Source organism: Stigmatopora nigra, chromosome 11 (genome assembly GCF_051989575.1).
Source record: "Stigmatopora nigra isolate UIUO_SnigA chromosome 11, RoL_Snig_1.1, whole genome shotgun sequence".
In the NCBI taxonomy this organism is placed as follows: domain Eukaryota; kingdom Metazoa; phylum Chordata; class Actinopteri; order Syngnathiformes; family Syngnathidae; genus Stigmatopora; species Stigmatopora nigra.
The window spans coordinates 11490945-11518125 of record NC_135518.1 but is presented as its reverse complement, the minus strand read 5'-3'; the positions used below and the strand labels follow the sequence as shown (position 1 = coordinate 11518125).

At 39.7% G+C, this 27181-nt stretch overlaps 1 protein-coding gene across 5 annotated transcripts in view; it reads left to right on the top strand.

Annotated features, from left to right (window-relative positions):
* Positions 1-27181, top strand: part of dachd (dachshund d) — a 100895-nt gene that overhangs the window by 32860 nt on the left and 40854 nt on the right. For all 5 annotated transcript variants that reach the window (XM_077728498.1, XM_077728494.1, XM_077728499.1 and 2 more), the window contains exon 2: positions 20512-20627. In XM_077728498.1, coding sequence (XP_077584624.1) covers positions 20512-20627 — 116 coding nt within the window. The remainder of the gene's footprint in view (positions 1-20511; positions 20628-27181) is intronic.

The window sequence follows — 27181 nt, the reverse complement described above, 5'->3', positions numbered from 1 at the left end:
TTTAAAGCTGTCATTCCTTTCGAGGACAAATTGCAACATGGTGTGTGGATATTTTAGGGTTAGTGTCAAATGGTCAGATGGCGGGCTGGGAGTGGACTGTTGAGGTGTGCAATTTGCCCCAATGGGGAATTTTTTAGCCCATTAATACTGTACGTACAGAATTAAATGCATTCATTTTTTGACAAGGATGCCACAAAACCATCATATTGTGAGTTTTGCGATCTAATAAGTGCAATGATGCATTTTTTTCACTTTAGTTCATGAAAACCGGGCCTTATGGCAGCCATGAGTTCATAATAAACCTTGAAATGCCCAAACCCAACAGAAACTAACCTGGAAATGCCCCAAAATCCTCAGTAACCTCCATTCAGTCGCCCTTCCCAGTCACAATGGATTGGACGTCTAATGCCATCCATGGTGGCAAGTTTAAGTTAACTTTTTGGGCCAAAAGTAAACTGGTCCAGTCACAATGGATTGGATGTCTAGCATCATCAATGGTGGCAAGTTTAAGTTAACTTTTTGGGCCAAAAATAAACTGGTCCAGTCCACATGAGACCCATTAATGTGCCCCATACACCAAACTGAGTTTGAGACCCTACTCTTAGAACAAACCCATTAATTAGCATTCCATCCCTAAAAAGTTATGCCAAATGGAACATTCCTACCGATCTAAACAGAGCCCATTTTCAAAGACCCGATCGATATCATCAAAGAAATCTGGAATCAACCTTTTCCGATTATTCAAACAATGATTTTTTTCATCTTTGACCGTTCTCACATCTGTCATTTGGAATGTTAACGATCAGAAATCTCCAGACTTCGCCCCGCAGTCACGGGAAATAATGGCGTTAATAATGCACATATTTTTGTCACATATTTATAACTCATCCCCCCCGGACGTTCCACATGTCGCACTTGTTGTGAGGACCCCCCCCCCCCCTTACCCCCCTTCTTTGGTTTGGGCCGACAGCGGTGTCGAGGCCGTAAAAATAGCCAATTAAAAGTGGAGCAAGCTCTTCACACGCATGTTCAGGCTGATTAGATTAACCTTGAACATCAGTCGGGGTTGAAAGAAAGGAACAAAAAAAAAATGATGAAAGGTATATTCATAACTAGTTGATGCTGAGTTCTAACCTTGCTTTGCATCATTTGAGTGTCATCATTTATTTTATCTCTTGTTCAAGGTGTTACCTCCACACAGGACATTATCATAGGCACTGTTTGTTTTTAATCAGCTACATTATGCAAAAAAATCAACCGTTGCAAGATTATACTTTTTTATTTTTAGGGAACAATGTATGCATCTTAATAGTAGACTGGCCAAAAAACATTGACAAGGTTTTTAAAACTTGTCAAGGGCAAAAATGTAGAAAGTGTTCTTGATCCAACACAGATTTTTTCACTTATTATAATGAATGAGAAACATATTTTTAGGGCGATTGCCTATGATAGTTGTCCAATAACATATTTACAAAAAAATGCAGGAATAAACAAGGCACTTAAAATTATTTTATGAGTATTTTTATTACAAAAGTAAATATTGAACACTAATGTAACTAAAAAAATGGATCTCAAATATGCATTTTAGTTTCTTGTCATGGAAAACGCTTAGAAAAAACAATTTTGTACTTATGAAAAACAAACAAAAACACATCTTAACAACATTTCTCTAAAATATTTGTCCTGTGAAACATAGAAAAAGTTTTAAATTAAAATAACATAAAAGATATAACAATTATTAGTACAAAAGCATATAAATGTGAACTCACTGACCCTTGTATGACCCAATATATTTTACACATTAATTTTGAGCAATATTGTATTTCCCCCTGATAAAATCTGACATATGAAACAAATCATATTAACATTTTTATAGCCTTAAATACTCAAACTACTAAAATACTTGTGTTTTCCTATTATTTGGTCTTTTGAGGGTTAAATATAACAAAAATCCTATCCCTTTCCACATCTAAAAAAAATCCTATTAGAACACAAAACCCATTTTGAAAGCGCCTTCCTTTCTTAAGCCTGCAAGTGTCTCCAATTCCCTGCCAAATTTGGATAGATGGTCCTCGGCTTGGGGTCCTCCTACTCAACCCTCATCCCAGCCATTCTTCCCTATACCGTCTTCCTTCCATTCCCACGTTAGCTCTTTTGCACTTACACACCAAAACTTCTTTCTCAGCGCCTCGCCACTGGCCATCCCCAAAGCCTCTAAAAATACACCTGACGACAAATTCGCACCCCCGTGCCGTTTCCCGCGGTGTCTTCCCAAAGGGCGACTTGGCGCGAGCTCCTCTTTGTCATGCTTTTAATAACAAGTGTAAACTTGTGCGAATCGGTAGAGCGTTCGGGGGCGGGGTCATCGTTTATCGGGCCTAGCCAACCAAGCGCAGCAGCTGATACCTCCTCCAGGGCCAAGGAAGTGTCGTATCCGTCCAACAGTCCGTGAAGCTGATTAATTTCACTCTTCATTAAGAAGGTGTTGCGTTGACCGGAGTGTGCGTCTTCGCTACTTGGTCATCACACCATTCCCCCCCATTTTTTTTCTTTCTTTTTAGCGGCCGCCCTTTTGCGCCACCCCTCCTCCTCTCGCGGCGCCCTTGGCAAACGAAAGGTCAAAGACGCTGCAGTGATTAATGAGCGGTAGACTGGAGGATCTCTCTGTCAACCCCCCACCCGTCCTCTTTGCCTCCCGCCGCCAGCTTCCTCCCCTCTTTCTCTCTCTCTCTCTCGCTAGAGCCGTACTTTATTTTATCGCACGATGATGCTGAAGTTAGCACGTGGCGACGCTTTGCAGAGGAGAAAGATGTTAGAGTTGTTCATGCTAATGATAGGGAATGTAAAGCAAATGGTAATAGTTGTCGGTGGGGGGAAGAATTAAGGTTGAGACAAATGGGAAAAGTGCCTTGAGGGTAAACCTTAGGAATTTTATTCAAAGCCAAATCTTTCATATTGATTTCAACATTGTACTGTCAAAAATTAAATGGTAGTACGTGTAATAGTTTCTGAGATTGGAGAAAAAAGTATGCCCTCATAAACAATATTCTATGATAATGATAATTCCTCTATGACAATAATTTAAAACAGGTAAAAAGTGCAAAAATGTACAAAAAGTAAATTAATAGATAACAAGATGTAATGTTATTTTTGTGTTGGATTGATTTATTGATAAATTGATCAAATTAAACACACAGATATACATGTTTTTTAATCTTTACCATATTTGAGATAAAAACATAAAATAATAAAGGAGTACTATAATGTAATTTTCTTGAAATAAAACTTAAATAAGATAAATAATGGAATTATTTGACGACATACTCATAATATACCATTAAACTTTCACTACAAGTACTTAATCAAAAACAAGACCACCAAAACTGAAATAGTCCAAAATACAGCAAGCCATTAAGCTTGGCTTTAAACGAATTTCATTTAATTATATTAGACACCCATCTCCAAAAAAACATCCTCCCAAAGACACCAAAAACTCATAAAAGTTCCCGACCTTCAATCATCATCCAACGTAACATTATAAGCACTTATTAAAAAAAACGGGTTGAACTTCTTGGATGCTTTACCCCTGTCTTGCCAAAAAGCAAACAACCAATCAGTAGAAAAACCACAGCCACTCTGTGGCGGCGCTTTCCGCGGGCCGGATGACACTTGACGGGCTCCTCGGAGCAAGTGTTTATTTGGAAAAGGTAATGAAATATTTACCCTCCCGTCGCAGATTAGCCACGGTAATTGACTGAAGCGTATGTGCGCCGGTACGCGGCCAGATAGCGAGCGACGGATCCGAGGGAGGGGGCGGTGGGGCTTGGGTAGTGGAAAAAAAAGGGCAAGGGAGGGGGGGACCACCGTCTGTTTCATTGCGCATCTTTAGCCCCCGTCTGTATGTCACTTTTTTGTGTTTGTGTTGCTTTAGTTTAGTTTTTTTGGGGGAGATAAGCGGGAATTCATGCTAAACAAATATGGTGGAAATTAGAAGCCACTGAGAATCATTTGTTTCCAGGTTTCCCAGGGCTCTTTAACAGACAGACAGCATGGTAAAAAAATGGGGGGGCGGTATTAAAAAAGAAATTGAATATACAATGAGCATAACAATTTTGTCAGCGTGGCCATATTCAATTGAAGAGGATGGCAAAGAGCGTCAAAAAAGATCCGAGCAGGGATAAATTGGCATCAGGTGTGGGCGTTTGGGGGGGGGGTACCCCCACTCTGGTCTTTCATCCTGGTGATGGGGGGGCGGGGTTAGACATTTGGCTATTTTCAAATATAATGGCAGAAATGAATGCAAATGAGCAATTGAATTGAAATGTATTTAAATGCAGATTGAATGGGGTCGGCTTGTGTGGGGGCTGTGTCTGATAACAAGTTGCTTTAGGAGAAGGGCTACATTGTGTTGGACCAGACACCCAAACCCCCCCCCCCCAGACCCCACCATACCCCACCACTACAGACCCCAATCCAGTCCATGCTGTCTCTGTTACATTTGTCTCATAAAAGGGAGGCATTGTTCTCCAGAAAAAAAACTCTCCAAACTATTTACATTGCTTTTACATTTGCATTTTTCTTAAATATGTGGGTCTCTTTCTTTGCAACATTCAGCCAAAATTGCCCCCCCCCAGGCCATCCAGTACAACTTTAATTGGGAGGGTGGCCAAAGCGGAAGTCAAATCCAGCAACGGGTCGCTAATGATTATGTCGTTTAAGTCCATACAGCCTCATTAGTAACAAGCATGTGTTTCCCCCAAACAAGACTAACCAACCCCCCCAAAAGCTTTCCACTAAAATGTGCTCAGCCCACGGCTATCCATCTCCTCAAACATTCCCTTCTAATATTGAAGTAGCTGTGTTTTTTTTTTGTGTTGTTGTTTTTGCGCAGCCTTTCCCACACACGCCGTAGAAAGCGGCACATTTACAGCAAACGCGGGTGAGCCTAATCGTTGGGAATGCAGCGGTTTCAAGTGGGAATGTGGGAATTGGGGCAGTAGAGAAAAGAAGGAAAAAAAAGAGCTTGTCACTGTGTTAATTGAATTTCACATCAAGGCTGCTACAGCTAGTTTGTTCCTGTACAAATACCCCCCTTTTAGTTTTTTTTTTTAATTTGGGAATAACTAGCAATCTTGGTTATGTTACGGCCCTCCCCTTTTGCTTAATAAGGAAAAATATCTTACAGAAATATTTTGAGTAATAATATTCAAGGAAAAGTTGAGATTGTGCACAATATTGTCATTTTAGGAGAATAAAGTTGTAAGTTTTGGAAGAAAATAAGAGTAAAGTTGTAGAATTTTCAGAAAAAATGTTTAGATTTTCCCAGAATAAGCTCCAGCACCCTGTAGAAACATTTTTTGGAACCTTATCTTAATTTTACACAAATATTTAATTGTTCCACATTCAATTGGCCATATTAGAGGAAAATTCAATTGAATTCAATGCTTTTATTGTCATCATACAAGTACAATAAGATTTAAATCTCCACCCTAAAGTGCACACATAAATAAAATATCCAGTCACCAAATTTGACTTGATCCAGATAAAACAGTGACAAAAACCTGAGGGAATCTCCCATGCAAAATGAATCTTCACCATATTTAAAATTGGCCCCTGACAGTGAAAAAAAAGGAAGATGGGGAGGGGGGAGAGAAGCATGCGAGGGCGGCAGAAATGTCTTAGTGTCCAGAAGTTTCCACGGTGTGATTAATAGGAAGGGTAATGTAGTGGGGAAATGAGTAAACACTCCCTTGCTCCTGGCTTTGTGCTTGAGCGGCTTGATGACAAGGGCAGAGCAAGGTGAGAATTAAACAGACCTGCAGAATGAGAGAAAAGGGAAAGAATAGAGAGGGAAAAAAAATACATAGGGAGGGAGGGAAGGAGGAGTGGAGCGTGACAGGTCCGGATGGCCGGCGAGTGGGAGTACAGAAAAGGGACTGGGCAGCCAGAAAGACAAAAGTTACTCCGGAAGGAGACCGAGAAGAATGATTAAAAAGCGCTGGAGGGAGGGCACTTTTAATTTGCTGTGTAAAAGGCTAAAGATTTCATTTAAAAAGGCAGCCCGGCGGCGAGGAGGTTAATAGGACGGGCAAAATGGCCGGTGTTGCCGCGTACAGTGCGAAGGGGAGCGTGTTGGACTTTCACCTGACACGTTTTTAATTATACCCACTTGTGATATTCCCCACCGCTGGAAGAGAGGGCGTTGAAAAGAAAAGAAACGGAGATTAAGTTGATTAGCGCTCACCAATTAGATGTGTTCTTGCAACTTCTATACTCGCCTTCAAAGTTGGACGTGGCTCCGAGCGCCGTATTTGAAAAGCGATGCCCACAGGGATGGCGACCGGGACGCGTCGCAAAGCGTCGGCTTTTCCTCGGCGGAAGATCCGCTCTTGATCAGCGTGGTCTCGCTCCATTAGCGGCATGCGAAGTTGACGCGTCCCAATTATCATAATAAGATCGAGTTGGCCTCGTGCTCCGCGGGGTTCCCAAACTACTCTCCAACCGATGGCCGATGATCAAAAGGACTTTTCTAAGTCGACCCAGAGTCCCAGCTGTGGTGCCCTTTCTTCTATAGTGCCGGGAAATAACTTTAATTGACTAAGACGCATTTCTTTTCTTGTACGTTTGGGCCTCAACTGCTGTAAGCGAACAATAGATGAGTCAAAGTGACTTGTCTTGCTGGATGTTCGCAGTCAGGCTAACTTTATTTGAAATCTAATGAACGTTTCAGAGAGGAAAGAAAAACGTTTGTTTTGTCACTTTGTGTTATAGGGAAGGAAATGATCATATACATATACACATGTACACAAAATGATCAAATACATACCGTATTTTCTTGCATATAAGCCGTATTTTTCGCAAAAAAAGATTACTGAATCGAGGATAAGGCTTATATGTGCATAAATTAGACTTGACTTCCACAAAACTCCAAATCGACAAGGACGATACGCCATAACGACATATTTATTTTGACTTCTATGAATGAAAATCATGAAAAAATAACCGTATTTTGCATAGAACGGGAAAAAATAACCGTATTTTGCATAAAACCTGAAAAAAATAACTGTATTTTGCATAAAACGAAAAAAAATCCTGATTCTACATCCAAGAGCGGCTTAAAGTAGAACCACTGCCCCTCCGATTCGAGAACAGCCAATTAAAGTTGCCCAGGCATCTGATTAGGAAAAATACTGCAACAATGAATAACCATTGAATCACCCCTATTATAAACTCACATTGCTAACTAGTGGCGATAGGTGGAACCACAGCTTTAGCAGTTTGTATTACATATTCTTGCGTTACATTGCATTACTGCAAATTTAAAGAAACACAGACAAGTTGACCACAGATTTTGCATTCCATTAATAATCCTTAACAAACCACAAGTATGATCCATAAGAAGTGATTGCAGTTGACACCTGACGGCCCCTCGGGCACGGCCCCCTAGAGAGAAAGGACCAATGTGAAGCCTTTTTAACCACGTCTGGACTCCAGAGTCTCTCTGTCATCGGCCCGAGTAGAAGGTGTCACCTCGCGTTTCCTGCAACGTACGTTACTCGACGTCGAGTAGAAACGTGCGCCTTCATTTGTCGACGAGTTTGTGATTGATTTATGCAGCCCAAGCTCAATAAATGTTTGTGATGGATACCCCGATGGGGCAATTTGCTCCAAATTAAACTCGGACCTCTAATGACATCTCCATGTAGACATTTACATAGCGCTTATAAAAACTAGTTGAAACACGTCCCATTCATCAAGCTAAGAAACTGGCAAACTAGTCACCTGAAATGCAGTCGACGGTTCAATATGGGACTAAATATACACAATTAAATATCTCATTTGTTATAATATTTCTCATAATGTGATGGCTGAGTGCTTATGTATCCTGAAAATTATGATTTTTTACAAATTATACATTATAAAAGAACTATTATTGGAATTATACTGACTGGAAATTTAGGTTGAGCTTTTTGGCCCAAAAAATAATTAAAAGTTTTAATAAAATCCCCATCAAAATTATTTTTTAGACTTATTTGTGCAATACTAGCCTTTTTTCCAAATGAAACCTACATAATAAAAGAAAAAAATAAGTAAAAATAACGAGAAAAACAAGCAAAAAAGTACATTTTTAGACATATTTTTGACTTTCAAGTAGGAACCCTAAAAAACACCAAAAATCCCAAACTAACATAATCCACCTCCCCTAAAAAACTTTAGCTTTATTGTGTTCAACAACCAGTCTGATCTCCCTTTTTACAAAAGAGAATATATTATGACCATCCATCAAAAAATGGCAAAAGTCGTCCATTTCAAGTTTTCGCCTTTACCTCAAAGACATTTTTTAATGAACAAGGGCAGTGACATTTGTAATGCGCGGAAACGTTTCGGTTGCATGAAAACATCTGCCTCAAAGCGACGTCTTTTATTAGAACGTACTAGCAAAACATTTTGTTCTCACTAGGAATAATCGTCTGTATCCTCCACGCTTGCGATTCACAGTTTATTTTCAAGTCCATTCCCACGTTGGATGCGCTTATGGCTTGCCAAACAACCCCCCCTTACAAACACTCACATACACACACACATAGATAATTCTTAAACAGATGCTCTCGTGCTATGATTAGTTTGCGAGTGTGTAAAGCGCCGGTCGACACGGATGAAATATAGCGTAGGTTCATTGGGAGTGCAAGGGAAAAGGAGAAATGTAGCCTATCTGTAATACACTTTGTGCACTAATATCAGCTCCTTTTCTCTGATATTGCAGAGAGAGATATCGATCTGGTAAAATTGTCCCATATTGAAGCTGTCTGTTGTGATATTCATCATGCTGTCACCTCATAGGAGCACCCGCACGTTATTAGAAACCCGGCTTTGAAGAGGTTGAAGGGTTTTAGTCCGCGAGATGTAGCAAACAATTCATCATGAGGAATTCTGGAGAGGTGACGCTCGCCAGGGGGGAAGATTTATGTGTCGGAGGGGCGTACATTAAGAATTATATCGTCATGTAAGAGGACACCGGCGGGCTGGCTTTTCTTCGACACTGCTGAGTAGGCCTATTTGCCGCGCCGACGTTCTTAAATTGCATTTTTTTTTTTTTGGTCCCATTTTTTTCTTTCGTAAAGAGAATTCTTGAAGTGTTCGGGACCGCAGTAGATCACCCCAATGGAGTTATTTGCGTTAGGTTTGACAGGATAGTCGATACTAATCGTCACACACGTGGGGATTTCTGGGGAATCGGATTCTTGCAAGATATTCCAGAATGGCGTGATATTATAGAAATGCAATGAAATGGTCGTTTTAGCTAAAGTGAAGCAAATTTCCAGACCAAAATGACTAAATTTGTAGCCGTTTTTTCATATTCCTTTTACAACCTGGAACAGGTCACATTTACATTCATGTAAAACGTGACTCTAGTTAAAAAAATCAAATTATAAATCTACTTCTGGAATCAATTAATTTCGTAAGTAGAGTTACCGCTCTACAGTAATCCCTCGTTTATCACTGTTAATAGTTTTCAAACCGCTTGCTGTAATAGGCGAATAACCATGACGTAGCGACAATATTTTTTGGTGTTTGTATTATTGTCCTTTTTTTCATATAACATATCTTCACGAATATAAGGCGCACCCTCAATGAATGACACATTTTAATTTTTTTTCTCATATATAAAGCACACTAGATTATAAGGCATCCTGCCTATTTTGGAGAAAATGTAAGACTTTTAAGCGTGCCTTATAGTCGGGAAAATACGTATATTTGGCGAGCCCAAGCCACGATGTTGTGATTCCGCCAGAGTTGATCCACAAAGTAGCTTGTTTTATTGTATAAAAACTTAGTTACACTACCAACTAGTGGAGAGACAGGGAATCTGTCATAGTTTTCTTCATGGTTTTACAGCTGTACTGTAACTACTGTGAGCCAACAGCAGTGGGCTACTAAAATATGCATGGGCACTAACAAGCTGTGAGAGTTAACCTGTCAACGACCCGTCTCGCAAGACGACCACAGCAATATATATGTCAAAACGCGTCAGTGTTTACATTGCCATTCAGGAAAGAGAGAATTCCGAGGTCTGGATTACGGCCCCTAATAGAGTTATTGGTGTGACAGCTCGTCGGGAATACTTTGAGCGGATCCGACGTTAAATGCTGGGCTCTACGCCGCCCCGTTATTTCCTCTTCTTTTCTCCGGCAGTCTTCCTCCGCCAACAAGATCACACGCGTGTACACAGACGGAATCCAAGTCTTCCGTGTCTAGCGGAGGAGGCGCTTTGATTTGTCTTTAACTGGGTACAAATGCTCGTCTGGGAATGCGCAGGCTTTGAACTAAAAGGGAGGATGGAGGAGGGAGGGGGGCTCCTTCCATGCATGTCTCTTCCAGGCTCTTATTGTTGTATTTAAAGCACAGCTGGCTAAATTGATCAGGAGAATAAATACTCCCCCAACAGCGAGGGGCTCTTAAAAGGCTCGATTCTTAACCTTATTGCATGTATATACAAACCCAGAGAACACTTGAGTTTATGTAAACCTCCCCTTAGTTCTCTTTTGGAGCCCCTTGCTCCGTATTTACTTTTCATTAACGATTGGAACAATCGGAGAGAGCTGGGAAAAATGGGGATAAACACAAGATAATTTTTGTTGACTGTTTCTCAAAGAAGCTCAATCCTCAGTGCAATTAATGCTAATCACCAGCGGTTTCCTGTTTACTCTTGACTTGGGTTTGTGGGTGGCTTCTGATGCTCTGGAAAACCTTGTGAGGAAGTCACTAGGAGGAAGTTTGAGAGGCGCTTTAACAATATGTATCATCATGTTGGGATGATATTTAGAAAACTTCACAAATGCAAAGTTGAATTGATAAACTCATGTAATCGCATGAATCAATAATACTACACTGAATAAGAAATGGGTGGGCATGATTCTGGCTTGAAAGTCAGAGTTCTGACTTTAGTTTCAGAATAAATAACATTAGAAAAGATATTCCCAAAATAGATATAATAGTATTTATTTTACAGTTTTCAACTTGTCAGGTTTAGACCTGTCATTTCAGGAAAAGGCGCTGTCCAAGGTGCTAGCTCCATTTAGTTTTAAACCTGAGAAGGGCAACGTGGGCTTAATTAAAGATACTTCTGTGAAGCCATATTCAATTGTATTTTTATTATTTGCTGCAGGCCAATAAAAACTGGGATTTGGACACTGATCTTTAGTTGTCAAAGTTTCAAAACCTAAAATAATAATACATTTTATTTCAAAGTGCCTTTCAATACACTCAAGTACACCAACAGATAAAATAGGAAAAAAATATCTATGCACAGATTATAAGAAAAATTATAATACCAGAAATGTAAACCGATCATATCGGATACAATCATTCAAACAGATGAGTTTTGAGACTAGTTTTGAAAAGTATATAAGAAGTTATAAGGCAGAGATTAGATTGTAGAGTCTTGTGATGAACTTCCATTGATCAGGATTTGTATTCTTCTGCTTTTTACTGTCACTCAATGTAAAGTGACACTCTGCAACAATTTGGGGCAATAATCAAGAGTAGAAATGCAGCTTGATTTCTGTTCCCCCCAGCTTCTTGCTACAGGGGAACCAATTAACTACCCTTCAGGATGACTTTCACTCCTAACTGCCGGTTTGCACCGTTGCCAGAAAGCAGGATTAATTCTCAATTAATCCCCGCAGCAGAATAACTCCGCCTTTGTCTGTCGGGGAGGACATGAGCATACAACAGCGAGGTGACTCCGTGAGACACCCCCCTAGCCCCCCTTCCCAAGATTGATACGCCCTGTAGACTCGCTCTTCTCAAGCTGAAAATAAGAGCCATTAAAAGGGAATGCTTGACAATGATTTTTGTTTTAGGATTTCCAGCTTTATTAGCCATGCATATTAATGAGTCACTTAATTCTATTGGTGATGGCGGCAAGTGGCCTGTTTTTTTTTTTTTTGCGTCTGACCTTTTATCTTGGATGAATTCACGCTCGGACGGATTTAAGTACCCGTTCCTTGCTGAGATTCCCATCGCTTCGCATCCAAATAGAGACTTTTTATGGCTTTAGCGCAACACTTTTGTTTCATGGTAGGACGGAATCTTTAGGAGGGTTTGGAGTCCCCGATGTGAGGTTGAAGGATGCAGTACTTTTTTTGTTTGGTAATCATTTTAAATGGCAGTCAGAGTACTTTTTAGAATGTTTGGCCAGTTGGAGCTTTTGGGGGGGAAATTGGGGAGTTCAAATTACTGTTTAGAAAAGGATTTGTGTATTCCGAAGTACTTTATATTTCTTTGTATATAATGCTTAACTCGAATACATAACAATAAGAATTGTTACTATTCATCTAGTGTGTTTTTCACAAAATTATTTGAACATTTTTGCAGTTTTAGGCAGTTTTGGCTTACTTTTTTGGCCTTTTCACTGGATTTAGTCGTGTTTACATTTTCACAATATTTTTTAATGGCCGCTTTACAAGGAAATTTATTAGATTTGCACTCTTACCAATCAAAACCTCTTATTATTTAGGAAAAAATGAAATAATTGGATATAAAGGTTTATTCTGATATATTTTCCAAAATAATAGTCTTAAATTTTAATATCCGGATCAATCTGGATCGAATCTTGACCTTTGACACCCCCCTATTCCACATTACATATCACCCGAACAATTTTTTTAAGATCCTCGCCCCTTAAACCCCCCCTCCGACCCCCTCCTCCCCATCTGCTATCGTCTTTGTTGCCTCCGTCAGAATGCCTGCCGGATGCACAAGCACCCCCCCCCCCCCCCCCCCCAACCAACCCACAACCCCCTCCTCCCTATGGAAACCTGACGGGAAATATGCTGTTATAGCAGGCGGAATATTTGCCTGATGGGATTTGTAATAAAATTACGACATTTCCTCTCCATCAGCCTCTCTAATTTATGATGACGCCGACAAAAAAAGGACATGTTTTATACATAAAGACGCAAGTAGCCTCCAGTCTGCGTGAGTAGCCGCTTTACAGAGTTAGTTCGGGGGTGAAATAATTGAAAAAGTTGAAAAGTAGAGTGTGTGTCTTGTAAGGGATGCCCAGGAAATGAGATTAATCAACGCGGTAGACATTGTGCTGGCGGTGGGGGGGGGGGGGGTCGGAAAAGTTAGCCGTTGAATGCCTGACAGTCGTGCTCTTTCTCTCATTTCAAATGTTGGCAGGCTAGCAGGCAGCTCCGAGGGAAATGCGCTCCTTTCATACTTGAGTAATTGATGAATTGTATGCAATATGCAAATGAGAATCCATAAATCTTATGAATGACAGCTTAATTTATGTGAGCCTTAATGAATGCAGGATTAGATTTTAATTAAATATCCTCAAAGGCACCCTGACTGGCTAAGTTTTTAAAGCCTTGTTTTTGAAGACTTGTTTCATATGCATCAGAGTTCATGAAAAAAAAAGGGGAGAAATTTCCTCACGGTTTGAAGATAAGACCTGCTGCTCTGTTTTGTTAACCAAAGGCGCTTAATAATAAATACTGGAGCCAATCGTATCATGCCATCTCATTCGCGGGAGTTTTCCTGGAACTGTGTAGCCGCCGCGTACATTTGATTAACTGCATTTACTTTAAGCGCTATCTGATTCCCAACGTTTGCTATAGTATCTTTTTAATTAAGAGAATCTTCCATTAGGCGTGGAAAAGTCAACCAATTAGGCTTTCCTCGTCAGTTCCCGTGATGTTAGGACGCCTGCTTACTCATTATCGCGGCCCGTCGTCGACGTGATACTAAACACGGGTTTTATTCTGCCGCGATGGCGGTGGCGGCAATTATGAAATTTTCTTTTTTTGCCATTAATGAAGCGCGCCTTGTAATCGGCAATTTATGGTGTTTTAGATGTTTTGGAGATTGAATTTCACAGTTGAGAGACTTCAAACGACGCTAATGGAATACGATGATGAGAAAATCTCCTCCCGAAAGATTGGAAGTGTACGATCGGTCATCGATTTAATAACTTTGCAGGGAGTTGGAACTAGTTTTAAGACAGGAAAAACGTGTTATAAGTCTCTTAGGATCCACAGCTTAATTGTGTTACTAAGATTAGAAGGATACAGATTTCTTTCATTTTCTTAAGCATTCCTTAAAAAAAAAAAATGAAAATAAATCTAAAATTCCGGTAAGTTAGTTTAAACTTCTGTCATGAATACTACTTTTATTCATCCCATAGTTGTGTAGGGCAAAAAAAATTGGAAGTAGCTATTTTGTACAGCCACTAAAGCCTTATAAATATATATATAATTAAAAAATGATAATAAATTTACCTTTTTAATGGTAGGAGAGTAATGGTAGTTGGTATTAACGTGGCTCATGAGCCAAACTGAGTTGGACATCCTTGTATTAGGTATTATTTTACATGAAAATGTACTCAACTGACTTGAGGGTAACCACCGATACTTGAGCTGACGATTCCAATCAAACCAAGGAAAATATTTGAAAGTGACCAGTCCCTTTGCAACTCCCGATCCAAAATGGTTATCCACATAGGAATCTGGACAGAGATGGTTTTTTTGGAGTATTGTATTTTCACGACTATAAGACACACTTAAAAATAGAAAAGGCGCCTTATAGTCCAGTGCACTTTATATATGGATTTTTTTTTAAAGGTGTCATTCATTGAAGGTGCGCTTTATAATGCGGTGCACCTTATAATGGGGTGCGCCTTATAGTTGTTAAAATATGGTAATTTAAGTCACTGCATTCAGAATCTAGCATGCTTAATTCCAACTTTAATTCTAAACCAATCATTTCCAAGGCAATTTTGCTTTGCAATCCCAACTCAGGTCAAAAGTATACGGTTCAGCTACTTAATGTTCGTAGTTTGCGAGACGGATGCAGCTGTTCCGCCCCATCTTTAATATATATAAAAAAACGTTTGGCGTCCTCAGCAACCGGCGCTCGATCTCGATAAGATTAGCTTCACGTGGCTACTTGCGCCCGGCGTCTGTCTGACAGGTGCAAGGGGATGCTGATGGAGATAATCCCAGAATAAGTTGAATGCGAGTACAGATACAAGATGAGAAGCCTGCATGAAAAAGATGGATGTGTGAATATATTCCCATGTATCATCGTGTGACTGTTAGATTATGATCATCTCAAGCAATAGACTGCCAAGGTCAGCAGGACATATAAATCATCCCGCTTTTTTTTCTCTTCTCTTTATGCCGAAACATTTTTAATGCATGCCTTTTTGCCGACATTATTGAATGCTTTACGACCAGTTAGTCGTTTGTCTCGCAGGTGATTGGAAATCTCAAATGTCAAATCAGTTGCGATAAGAAGGAGCAACAAAAAAATTGGAATAATCTTCTTCAGAGATAAAAATAGCTCCATTTGACTTGATGTGGTGACATGGATTGGAAATACAAGAATATAGTATAAGTATTTTAGATAAAATGTGCTTTCTAGTTTATGGGATCCCTTGATTCTCTCTTTAGTGATATTGTTAAGTGGCGGCCCGGGGGCCAAATCTGGCTCGCTGCATCATTTTGTGCGGCCCGAGAAAGTAAATCACGAGTGTCAACTTTCTGTTTTAGGATAAAATTAAAATAATAAGTATAGATGTAGATTAAATTTCCTAAATTTTTCCCCCTTTTAAATCTTTAATTGTCATATTTAATCCATTTTTTTCAGTTTTTAGTTCAATAATCGTTTTCTAAAATCTAAAAATATATTTTAAAAAGCTATAATAAACATTGTTTTGGATCAATAAGAATATGGAATATTCAGGGCTTTTAATCGAGTTCTTTTAATCCATTTATAAGAAAAAAATCTAAATAATATACTTAGACAAGTAAACCAGAGTACCCGGAGAATTCCAACGTGAGACTGGGGATAACATGCAAACTACACACACTTAAATAATACAGAAAAAAAGAAAAATATATGTATTATTCAATTCCATTGATACTTAAAGAGACTAAAATATTGATAATCGAAGTAATGGAGAACTCCCTCAAGGCGGTTTTAAACCATTTGACCTGGCCTATAGTACATCAAAGAAAATAAATAAATATAAAAGCTCATAAAGTCAGCATATTCCAGTCCCTGATGGCCCCAAAAAACGTCTGCGTTGCTGCCTGACCTGGCACTTTAAAAAGAAAAAAAAAAGGCAAAGAGGTGGTTTGTTTTATCAATAAGACCTTGTTTTCATGGCTGGTCACCACCTCTTGCCAACCAATCAATGGATGGCGGCGCGCTCTGCTATCGCTGCTGGAGAAATGAAAAATAAACCCCAGATAATCCTTCAGTTAAAAGGTTACACAGGGCGATAAAAGCTATTTTGTTAATTTATTTACTCTCTGCGGCAGAGAGATAAAGAAATGGAACAATTAGGGGGAATTCGAGGTGAGAGATTTTCAAAGGGCAAACGACAGCGGGTTAATATTTTATAAGGTCTGATTGGCGGAGACCCTACGCGGCTCTTTTGTTTACACACCCAATGATTCGCTCGTTTGTTTGTCGGCGGCGGAAATGGAATAAATATCTTCGCGTCTACCTTTTAGGCACGTCAAACAAAAAGCCCCGATAAAAGGTTAATGGCTCAATCAGAACAGCCGGAAAATAATATTGCCATCTCTGTTGACATAATCGGCTTGGATTCCCAAAGATGGCGGAGCGTGTAACAAAATCCACTACGCCGGCCGGGGCTCCGCATTATCGATTGATTTATAACCGATCGTAATCACCGCATTAGCCGCGTTGTGAGTAATGAGATCTCAGTCGCAGTTTCCGTCCTCTTTTTGCGATATTCTACGCCTATCGCTTCCTGTAAAGCGGGGTGAGAACGCCAATGCAATTATTGAGGCTTTTATTGTGTCGGGGCGTTGAAATTGGACTCGTGTTGGGCCCCGCCTAATCCCATTGCCCGCCGACGTTGTGTAGTGCGTCGGCGAGTATCGGGTTCCAGGCGACTCTGTCGGGTCAACTCCGGGCTGGGCTATTAAAGGGGGTTCGGTTCAGAGAAAGTTCAGCGTTATTTTCTTTTTGGCGACGCCGGCAAAACAAAGAAATAGATATGAGTCCCAGTTGCTGGTGGGGCCTATTTGCTTTGCTTAATTGGAGCCAGCAGAGATGGGAGGTCTTGGAATATCCTCAACCTCAGCCGCTTGAATGTAAATAAAGCCTGGAAGCATTTGTTTCGCAAGTGACCTTCCAGTGTTCAATATTGTCTCTATTTCCGCACAAATTTACACCAGATGAAAGATGCTGGGAGAATAAACGATTTCCACTCGTTTTTTCACTCGTCTTGCGACTTCACACGTGGTAACTTTATGGACTAGCGGACTAAAAAAAGTGCCAAAACACACTTTTCCCCTCGTTTTTTGACACTTTTGTACTACCTGATTTACAGTCTTTCTAAAATACAGTCCATTTTTTTGTCCTAGTTAAAAGAGTGGCTTACAAGTTTCAACATGGATTTTCACATTTTTATTGAACTTAAATTTTTTTTAATAATTTATAGCGGCAAAAAATAGTAGTGAATTCGCGATAAGTGAGTCCGTGATAATCGAGGGATTACTGTGCAGTATTCACCCTTCTTGAGTGTTTTCTTTGGGTTTCCCAAGTGGTCCTCTTACCGCTTATCCTTACAAATGGTAATGGGGGTGCTGGAGCCTATCCCAGCAAAATACGGACAGTAGGCATGGGACAATGAAACAAAAAACATTTACACTTACAGACAATTTAGAGCGACCTGAGCAAGCTTGTTTTGGGGATGAAATCAGAGTACCCAGAGAAAACCCACGTGGGCATGCTCTAATAGGAACACTGTAACAAAGACAAACATGCATTCAGTTCTTTCTACATTCTGAAATAATGGCCTAGTTTGGGCCATTTTCTGTGTCAAGCTATTTATAGCGGCTGCTTGATAAATAGCCTGGCACTTTTATTGTTGGAGGCCATGTTGACTTCCTCCACGGATGCACTCTGTTAGTTATCCTGACCGTCACAGATGTTTGGTCACTACTATTGTAACTCATAATACCCACTTTGGCCTCAGACTCATTTTAGTGACTATATCTTGGCCCTCAGTCTCAAATCCCAAAGTCCTGGTCTTGTCTTATCTTACTCTTATCTTAAAACCAACTATACACATCACCCACATCTCAAGTACAACATCTGTGCTACTTTCCCTGACAGAATGAATACATACAAGCTGACAAACCACTTTTATTCCACTGTATTTTTTCCCCTCCTTTACTAGAGTTCACGTTATCCTTTAACATCACTTTTTTTGTCCATTTGACTACCTTTTTTTGGCTTTTTGTATCGTTGGCAAAAAGCCTTTTAGCCATCACATAGCCTTTCTCCATGGAGGTGTTTCATAAATAATTCAGCTGGCCCGCCAGTGAAAGTGATGACAGCCAAACCGTCCACGATCGCTCCCTCTACTCCGATCAAAGAGGCATATAGAAATAGGAATTACATTTGCGGACATTCCCATCTTGAAGTGGGTACTCCTTTTCCCCCCTTCCTTTCACACGATGCCCTCCTCTCACTTTCGTTCCAACGTTGGCCCGTCTATTTTTTTTATTTTTTATCCCGCTACCCAACAAAGGGTTGAATGCGGGTCGGCTTTTAGTCCTCTGGAGCCACGTTGCCAGAGTCAGCACATTCAGACAGCCCGAGCGAGCGCACTCTATTAGCGAGAGCCGAGGTAAGTAAACCTCACAAGACACGGCTGAATAAACTCCACTATTAAGGCCGTTTGCTGCCGATGCCGCCTGTGGGAAAAGCAATGAGATGGGCTGTAAGGCAAACGACCACAATGCTTGATGAGAGCGGGCGCCAGATTCAGCCACAAGTGTTCAATAAAAAAGAAAAAAAAAAGGAAGCACATCTTTACTATAGTAACACATTTTCGGACCGGTGCCTAAGTGGTTTGCCTGTCTGTCTCACAGTTGCAACCCCAGTGGGTTCTTATCTACCTGTGTATAGTTTGCATGTTCTCCCCAGGCCTGTGTGGGTTTTCTTTGGGTACTCTGGTTAGCTCCCACATCCCAAAAACAAGCATCCTAGACTGATTGGACACTCTAAATGGGCCCATAGGGCACATGTGTCAAAGTGGCGGCCTGGGGGCCAAATCTGGCCCGCCGCATCATTTTGTGAGGCCCGGAAAGTAAATCATGAGTGGCGACTTTCTGTTTTAGGATCAAATTAAAATGAAGAGTATAGATTTATATTAAATTTCCTGATTTTCCCCCTTTTAAATCAATAATTGTCATTTTTATCAATTTTTACTGTGTTTTTAGTTCAAAAATCTTTTGGTAAAATCTAAAGATATATTTTAAAAAAAGCTCAGATAAACATTGTTTTAGATCTATAAAAAACTGAATATTCAGGGCTTTTAATCCAGTCCTTTTAATCCATTTATTAAAAGAAAATCTACGGTGCTAACCCTCCATAGGCTTTGTCCAACAGTTTGATTTCTGACTTTATTTTCTCTCTGTGAATTGAACGTCATGTTATTCTGGTTATGTACGATCTTCCAAATTTTAAACAAGAACACCATCTCATTTTAGATAGGATTTAGTAGCCTGATAACGCTCCGTCTATTGTACAACGAATAATTTATGACGCCAATATGTCACCAGTGTCAAGTTGATCATAATTCATCTTCAGCACAGACAGCAGAGTCTACTTTTTATGGACTCTTTGCCCCTTTTATAATATGATTTTTTTTCTTTCCCTCACCCCTTAGGCTTCACTTTATAAATTTAAAGCAGCAAAGTAGGTATTGATTGCAACTGGGAGCTGTATTAACACACCAATGAGTGAGACGTGTTGAAAGTTAGCTTCCAAGACCTTATTTTTTTCGTTTTCCCCCCTCCCAAGTCATGTGACTGGGTCATTTATCACGACTGGATCCGTGCCCCTCGTTCGCCGTAATAAAATCCCCCCCGTCGGAGTGGTCCAACAGGTCTGAATCACTCTGTCACACCACCTTCCAGCGATGGCATGCATTAAATCAAGCAAGCGGAACATTTCCTAAGGCAGCCATTGCCTTTTAATTTCCTGAAGAAGCTTAAAATATCATTCATTACTGCAACTACACATATTTGGTTTTTAAAAGTCTCATAAATCAATAGTGGCTTGACTGCAATAATTATAACAAGTTAAAGTGTAATTTCCAGACTGACGCGGGCTGAGGGTTTTAGCATATGCAAACGAGGCAATTCAAATAGTGTGGGGGATATTAATACGCGGGAACAGGTAACGAGGTATGGGCTATGAATTATGCATCAAAAAGTGGTTGATCTTCAATAAAAGGAAATGAATTCAGCGTGTAATCTAATTAGTTATGGAAGTCTATTATGTTGAGCCGCAGAAAGCAACTGTCCTTGAAAGGGAATTTATTTACAGTGCGTGTTAGCTGCTTGTGGAACGCTTCAAATGTTAACAACAACAGCAGCCGTCGCCCGGGCCCCCCTCCTCCGACACCTCCGCGCTCTCTTACCCTCTCTCCTCTCTTGTGGTTCTTTCCAGCTCCAGACCCGGCCGGCCACCGAAGAGGACCCAGAGCGTGACGTCGCCAGAGAATCCTCACATCATGCCCCACACGGTCCCTGGTCTCATGTCCCCGGGCATGATGCCACCAACAGGTAGGCTTGGTTTCCCCACCAAAATATTCAATTCATATGAATGGAAATGATATGGATGGTATGGTGAAGGTGGGGTGAGCACAACTGCCTTGCAGGGTTCAATCCAGGCCTTTTTGTGTGGAGTTTCAATGTTCTTCCTGTGTCTGAGTGGCTTTTCTATGGGTACTCCACTCAAAAAACAAAAAAAATGCATGATAAGCTCATTGAAGACTCTAAATTAATTGTCTACTCTATTTGAACCAATCAGAACTGTGAGCCAGGTGTGCTAACCACTCTTTCACTGTGCCACTCTGTTGTATAAATATAAAATTAAAATCAACAATTAAACTGATGTAACAAATACCAATTAGTCTAACTGATGTTAAAATTTAACCAAAAAATAAATGGCAAATTACCACAATGAACTCGACAATAACAAAGTTTAGTAAAGAGAGAATATTTAACTCTTTAGTTTCAATGGAGCAATATTTCCCCCAAAAATAACTTCACAAAGGGTTATTAAGAAACCCGAGAACAAAAATCTTTCATATATATTAAGAATTATTTTGGCATTCTGTTCATTTTAGGTTTAAACTTCTTGTGATCACTAAAAAGACTTTTCCCCCATCTTTTTAAAACAAAACCCACTTAAAACAGCACAAGTCAATTCTTTGATGTTGAGTTAATCCTAATATGATTTTCCGGGACTTCCCTGGGTGCATGAAGGCATCACACAATATGATGATATCTGCAACACTCACATTTTAGTGCACATTGGGGCATATTTTTCACATCAGGGTGCCGGACATCGCCGATAACACACCACTGTGGGACTCCCCTCAACTCACCCTCAAAACGGCGACCAGTCCGAAAACCACCAAACAGTCACCATTCACTCATTCACCAAAAACAGATCGTTTGCTTAAGCCCCGATGGAAAAAAAACCCAACAACAACAACAACCACAAAGGCAAGGTTGAATAAATTGAAGTGGAGATCTTTTCTCTCTGATTATTCCGGTAGATGTTGCAATTGTTGCCCGGGGTGCATTCTAATTAGCACGATTAAATCCACTCCACTGCTATATGTACATAGGCACCGGTTGACGCTAAAGCAAGCTTATCGCCACAAGAATCAACAGCAAGCATTTGGGCTGCCTCAGGCCCAGTCTTATTGCAAGCAACGCTTTTGTTCTATTTGCGGCGGGCTTCATTGTGACTACTTTGATGTTGGTGGCTTTAAGTGCCCTTATTTGCATATTGTTGTCTTCTTCCTTTTAACGCATCTTACGGTGTTACACTGTTTTTTTTTCAGAGTTCACTTGGTGTAAATGATATTTACTGAAGTACTCTATACGTAATACAAGTAGAATAATACTGGAGTTTAGGATGTGAATGATAGTTTGGGAAATTCTATGAGTTCTCATTTGAAAAGGGCTGAAGAATTCTGATTTTAATTATAGAAAAATCAGGAATTCTCACTTTAAAGCCAAAATGACTCCAAGTGAGGATTAAATTAGACTTGATTTTACATTTGAACTTTAAATTAGGGCTTCTAAAATCAGATTTTGGCTAGTTTTAATCTCTGTATTCTCACTTTAAAACCAGAATGATTCCAAATCAGCATTAAATTAGACTTAATTTTAAATTTGATCTTTAAATTAGGGCCACTGAAGTCAGATTTTGTCTGATTTTAATCCCAGAACTCTGACTTCAATCTACGAAAAAAAATCTGAATTCTTAGATTCAATTCAGCACTCTGAGAAAGTCAAAATCTTTTTTATTCCAACATCCCTAATCCTCTTCCGTAAATCCGATTCCATGTCCAACAAAGTCTTTCTGATCAAATAACAACACCTTGTTGCTTTTCCCGACTGGAGTTATCTCTTCTCCGACCGTAATCTAATCCCGAAAGTGATTTTTCATCCCGAAGGCAAGCTCGCATTGTCTGCTGAGGCGTTTGAAAGTTAATATGAAACACATTCAACACAATCACTTGCTTTGAACACGTAGGGCGAGGTCGCTTACTATCTGCAGAAAAATGAACTTAAAGGGCGACGCCAGTGCGGAGGAGGACAATGATGAGAAAGAGTCGTGTTATTTAGTTGAACAGAGAAGCCTTTTGATGCCGTCCCCTTTAAAGCCCAGAGGGATGCTCTGATCTTGACATTTAGTCGGGGTATTCAGCCGCCACTGATAAAGTAATTGAGGTTTTCCGTGTTCTCATAACCGTCTTCCTAACGGTCCTCCAACGCCATTTTTCCTGTCTGACAGTCGCTGATTTTAAGAATACAAGCATTTAGATCAGGGGTGTCAAACACACGGCCCGCGGGCCGGATCCGGGCCATCTGATGGTTTGGTACGGCCCGGGGAAGAAAGCTGCATTGTATAAAAAAAATGAATTTTCTTTAAAATTTGTAGTTCTTGTATTATCCGTTCGGGGCGCAGTGTTTTAGTACGTGCAGACAACATGAATTGATTTATTAATGTTCTTGTGTTATTCTTTGTTCGTAATATATTGTTCATAATGTAAAAGGAAAATTCTGTTAATTCACATTTTGATAATTTACTCATTCTTTGCACTAATTATTAGTATTAGTGACTAATACAAAGGAAAAAAAGTGGGCTTATTGTTAGTTCTATGTAATTTAAAAATGAGTTTACTGGTCCGGCCCACTTGATCTAAAATTAAGCTGTTTGACACCGCTGATTTAGATATTTAGGGATTGGAAAACCAGGCTTTTCTGCCAAAATGGGTGATTGGCACATCTCTATTGATGTAAGCTTTATGCTTGAAATGTTAAGGGAAGTTACAGAATTTGACAGTTGCCTAATTGGATATAATTGACTACACATAAGTTAGCATCTAAGCAAGCGGCTAATTAATGTCAGGTCCAGAGAATGCTGATGGATGGAAAGATGGGCCGAGATGAAAAAGTGTCTTCAACCGTCATGGCGTATAAATTCATTTTTCACTTGAGGTTGCAGCTTTGTGCATATTGATGACGGTTTCGCCCTAGATGCAATTAAATGGGAATTTGTGAGCAAAGAGGCATCTTTGGGATTCTTTACAGACATTTAGCATATTTATCTGACACGCATAATGGTAGTCAGATGAAATGTGACCATTTTCTTGAATGTAGAATGAGCTCATTGTCAACATTTTTTTTCAAATCAGGCGTAGACACTAATGACACTTAACAAGTTTTGGAGCGCGACATGATTTATTATAGCTGCAACCTGCTCATGCAAATCAACATTTTGCAGTTATCAAAGATTGAAAATGGAGGTGTCATTAAAGCAAATGTCTACTTTTAGACTTTGCAAGACAATTGAAACAAAGAATGTACTGTAGACTGGAGTGGATCTAGAAAACATATTTTAGGCTAAGGGTGATTAGTGTAAAGGTTTGCAAATATTTCATGATTCTTATACTTGAAACAGTCTATCACAGGTGTCAAAGTGCCGGCCCAGGGGCCAAATGTGGTCCCGCCGCATCATTTTGTAAGGCCCGAGAAAATAAATCAAATGATGATAGATGTATATTATATTTCCTGATTTTCCTCTTCTTAAAATCAATTATTGCAATTTTTCTATTTTTTTCTTGTTTTTAGTTCAAAAAGCATTTGGTAAAATCTGAAAATAAATTTACAAATAGTTTCCGTTTTCCCCAAAAATATTTTGTTTCCATTTGAAATAAAAAACAAGATTAAAAGACATTTTCCAATACTAAAAAATAAATAAAAAGCTCAAATAAACATTGCTTTAGATCTACAAAAATTGACTATTTAGGGCTTTTGATCCATTTCTTTTAATCCAATTTAAAAAAATTAAAACATCTAGTTATTATATTTAAATGGCCCACATGAAATGGACCCCCCTGGTCTATATAGTCCTAATACTTCCTCAAAAGTTTTCATTCCTCCTTAAAAAGCCTTCTACATTGAGACTTTAATGTTTTTGACATTTTAGTGGCGCAAGATTACTTTCCACATTCCACCTAAATCATCATAGCTCAAATTTGTCAAATCCATTTTACTTTCTCCCAAACGAGCCCCAACCCACCGTGGTGTTTATGATTCATTCATCTACAAACCTTGTATTTTCACCGCCTCTAAACATGCAAATCGCGTTAGATTAAAATCAACGCCTACGCTGTTGTGCAGGTTTCCTTCGCACGCTAACAAGAGCAACAATCGGCACGCGCAAACACATTGTTAACATCTGTACGTATGCTTGCCCTTGACACCGCCGCCATTTTGCAAAGAGGACACCCTAACATGCTTAGCATCCCATTTAAGGAAATACTCTCTTGTGTACTTGTGTAAAAAGCAGGTATGTAAGTACACGAGGGAGTTTTTCAGGTGGTGCAAAACGTCACAGGCGGATTGGCCCTCCAACCCAAAATTCCCGACCTTCTCAAATGGGATTATTTGGCGTGGACTGACACCACATGGAGATGACATCTCCTTTTAAGTGCAGTGAGAACCTCCGATCACACTTTGGCCGCAAAAGCTTCAGAGTAATTCATTTACGCGCCAGCGAGACTGACTTTACCATTAGAGAAATGAATACCACCTACAGTAAAGTATATTGTACCTGCAAGAATTCACATACTTGCTGATGATATAAGACAGGGGAACCTTGAATTTTTTTACTTACTGGAAGTTAAAACTACAGTAAAACTGCGATATCTGTGTTCCCCCATATGTTAAAATCTAAAACATTAGTCGTATAATTGTCTCGATGCTGGTTTTTCAGGCCATTTTTTCCAAAATATGAAGCAAAATTTGCAGAATCCACATAATTTTTTACATTGATTGGACATAAATCCAGAAAATCAGTACATTATGGTAAAGTCATGCCACTTTTGTCCACTGGTGTCGCCAAAAATTGAAGATGACATACCAGTGGTGTACCACTATATCTCTAAAAGTATAGCTAAATCACAGTTTTGATCCAATTTTTGTTTTATAGAGAGTTATAGTTCTGTTTAAAAGTACAATTTTCAAAAAACACGTTAGCGCTCGTCGATTGTTTCGTCAAGGCTGGTTAATCTCGACAGTTGTTTTTTTTTTGGTCATTTTTCTGAATAGAAATTCACTCAAATGACGACTTAAGTCTTGTTTCTTGTTGCCTCACTACTCTTCCCCTCAGTCAGTTAGGTTACCGAAATTACTAAACTCCATAATTGATATTAAAATGTATCGTGATCCAATCTAGCAGAGTTTAAGTGAGGTGCACTACACCCTGAAAAAGAGCACCTCAGGTCACGTCGTTATTATGCCGCCACATTCGTAACCCAACATCTAAACGTCGGAATTTCCGCCTTCAAGGGAGCGAAAAGTTTCATTTTCCGAAAAAGACAATTGCGTCTTTTGTGCAGCGGCGTGAGGATAATTTGATTTTAATTCAATTATGTCAGATAGTTGCGGAGGGCACAGGCATTGGGGTGTTTGTTGTAAGAATGTTCTGACATTGGCGCAGGTATGGGGCAGCTAGCATGTTAATTAATGATGAAGATCCTGACAATATGCGGAGGCATGACAGCGTTAAGCCAGTCGGCTGCTGCTTCCTTTGCATATTAATAGATCCTTCATTATTATTTAATATGACAGCTGCTCCAAGGGCTACCGTCAGACCTTGTCTCTGTTATTTGCTGTTTGGTGCTCCCCGTGTGACACCGCCACGCTAGTCTCCATTAATTCTTGGACGGGTTCTGCCTTTCCTTTTTTGTTTGCTTTTGAATCCTACCTGGTTCTATACCGCCATCGCCGCCACCGTCTGAATTTAAAGGTGACTTTGGCTGACTATACGAGGCGGGATTGTTTTGTTTGCATGGTAATGAATGCAGATTAGTGACCGAGTGGAATGTTGACGTTTCAGACTTCCCGCGGCTTAATGGACTTGCCTGTCTTTCTCATTACGCCCGTCGTGGCGGCCTGCCGTTTTGGAAGATATGACAATTCATCTGTTGGGATGAAATAGTTAACTGATCTTTTTCTTTTTAACAAATGTATACCTGTCAAGTGGTATTTTTAACGGTTAAGCTTTGTGGGGGGAAAATCGTACGGGAAATATGAAAAAATGGCAGGTCAAGGCTAACTTTTTTAAGGTTTTCAATGGTTGACCATTGACTCAATGGGAAAAAAAACAATGCATCATTTGGTGCATTTAAGGACAGTATGTAAATAAAACACAACTTTCCACACATACAAGCAGACTCAAACTTTGCATGAATAGGATTTTTAAAAAAAATTTTGCTGCATTTTAGTGATAAAAAGACAATATTAAAGTTATATAATACAAAAATATCCTCTTTTTTAATTCAAAGTTAACATTTTACTGACATTTGGGCTTTTTCTATGCCTCTTACAAAAATAAATGTCTTTTTTATCAAAATTTGGAAAAGAAATCCATTTACTTTGACAGCAGTGGTTGAGGAATCAGTTATTGTCACTTGTTGTCTTGATAAAGCAAACAAACGACAATTAACAAATCCTCAGCGGTCCCGGCAAATGTTAAGTTCACAGCGGTTGCCATACAATCGAGCACTCACAAATCTGCAGGAGGGGGC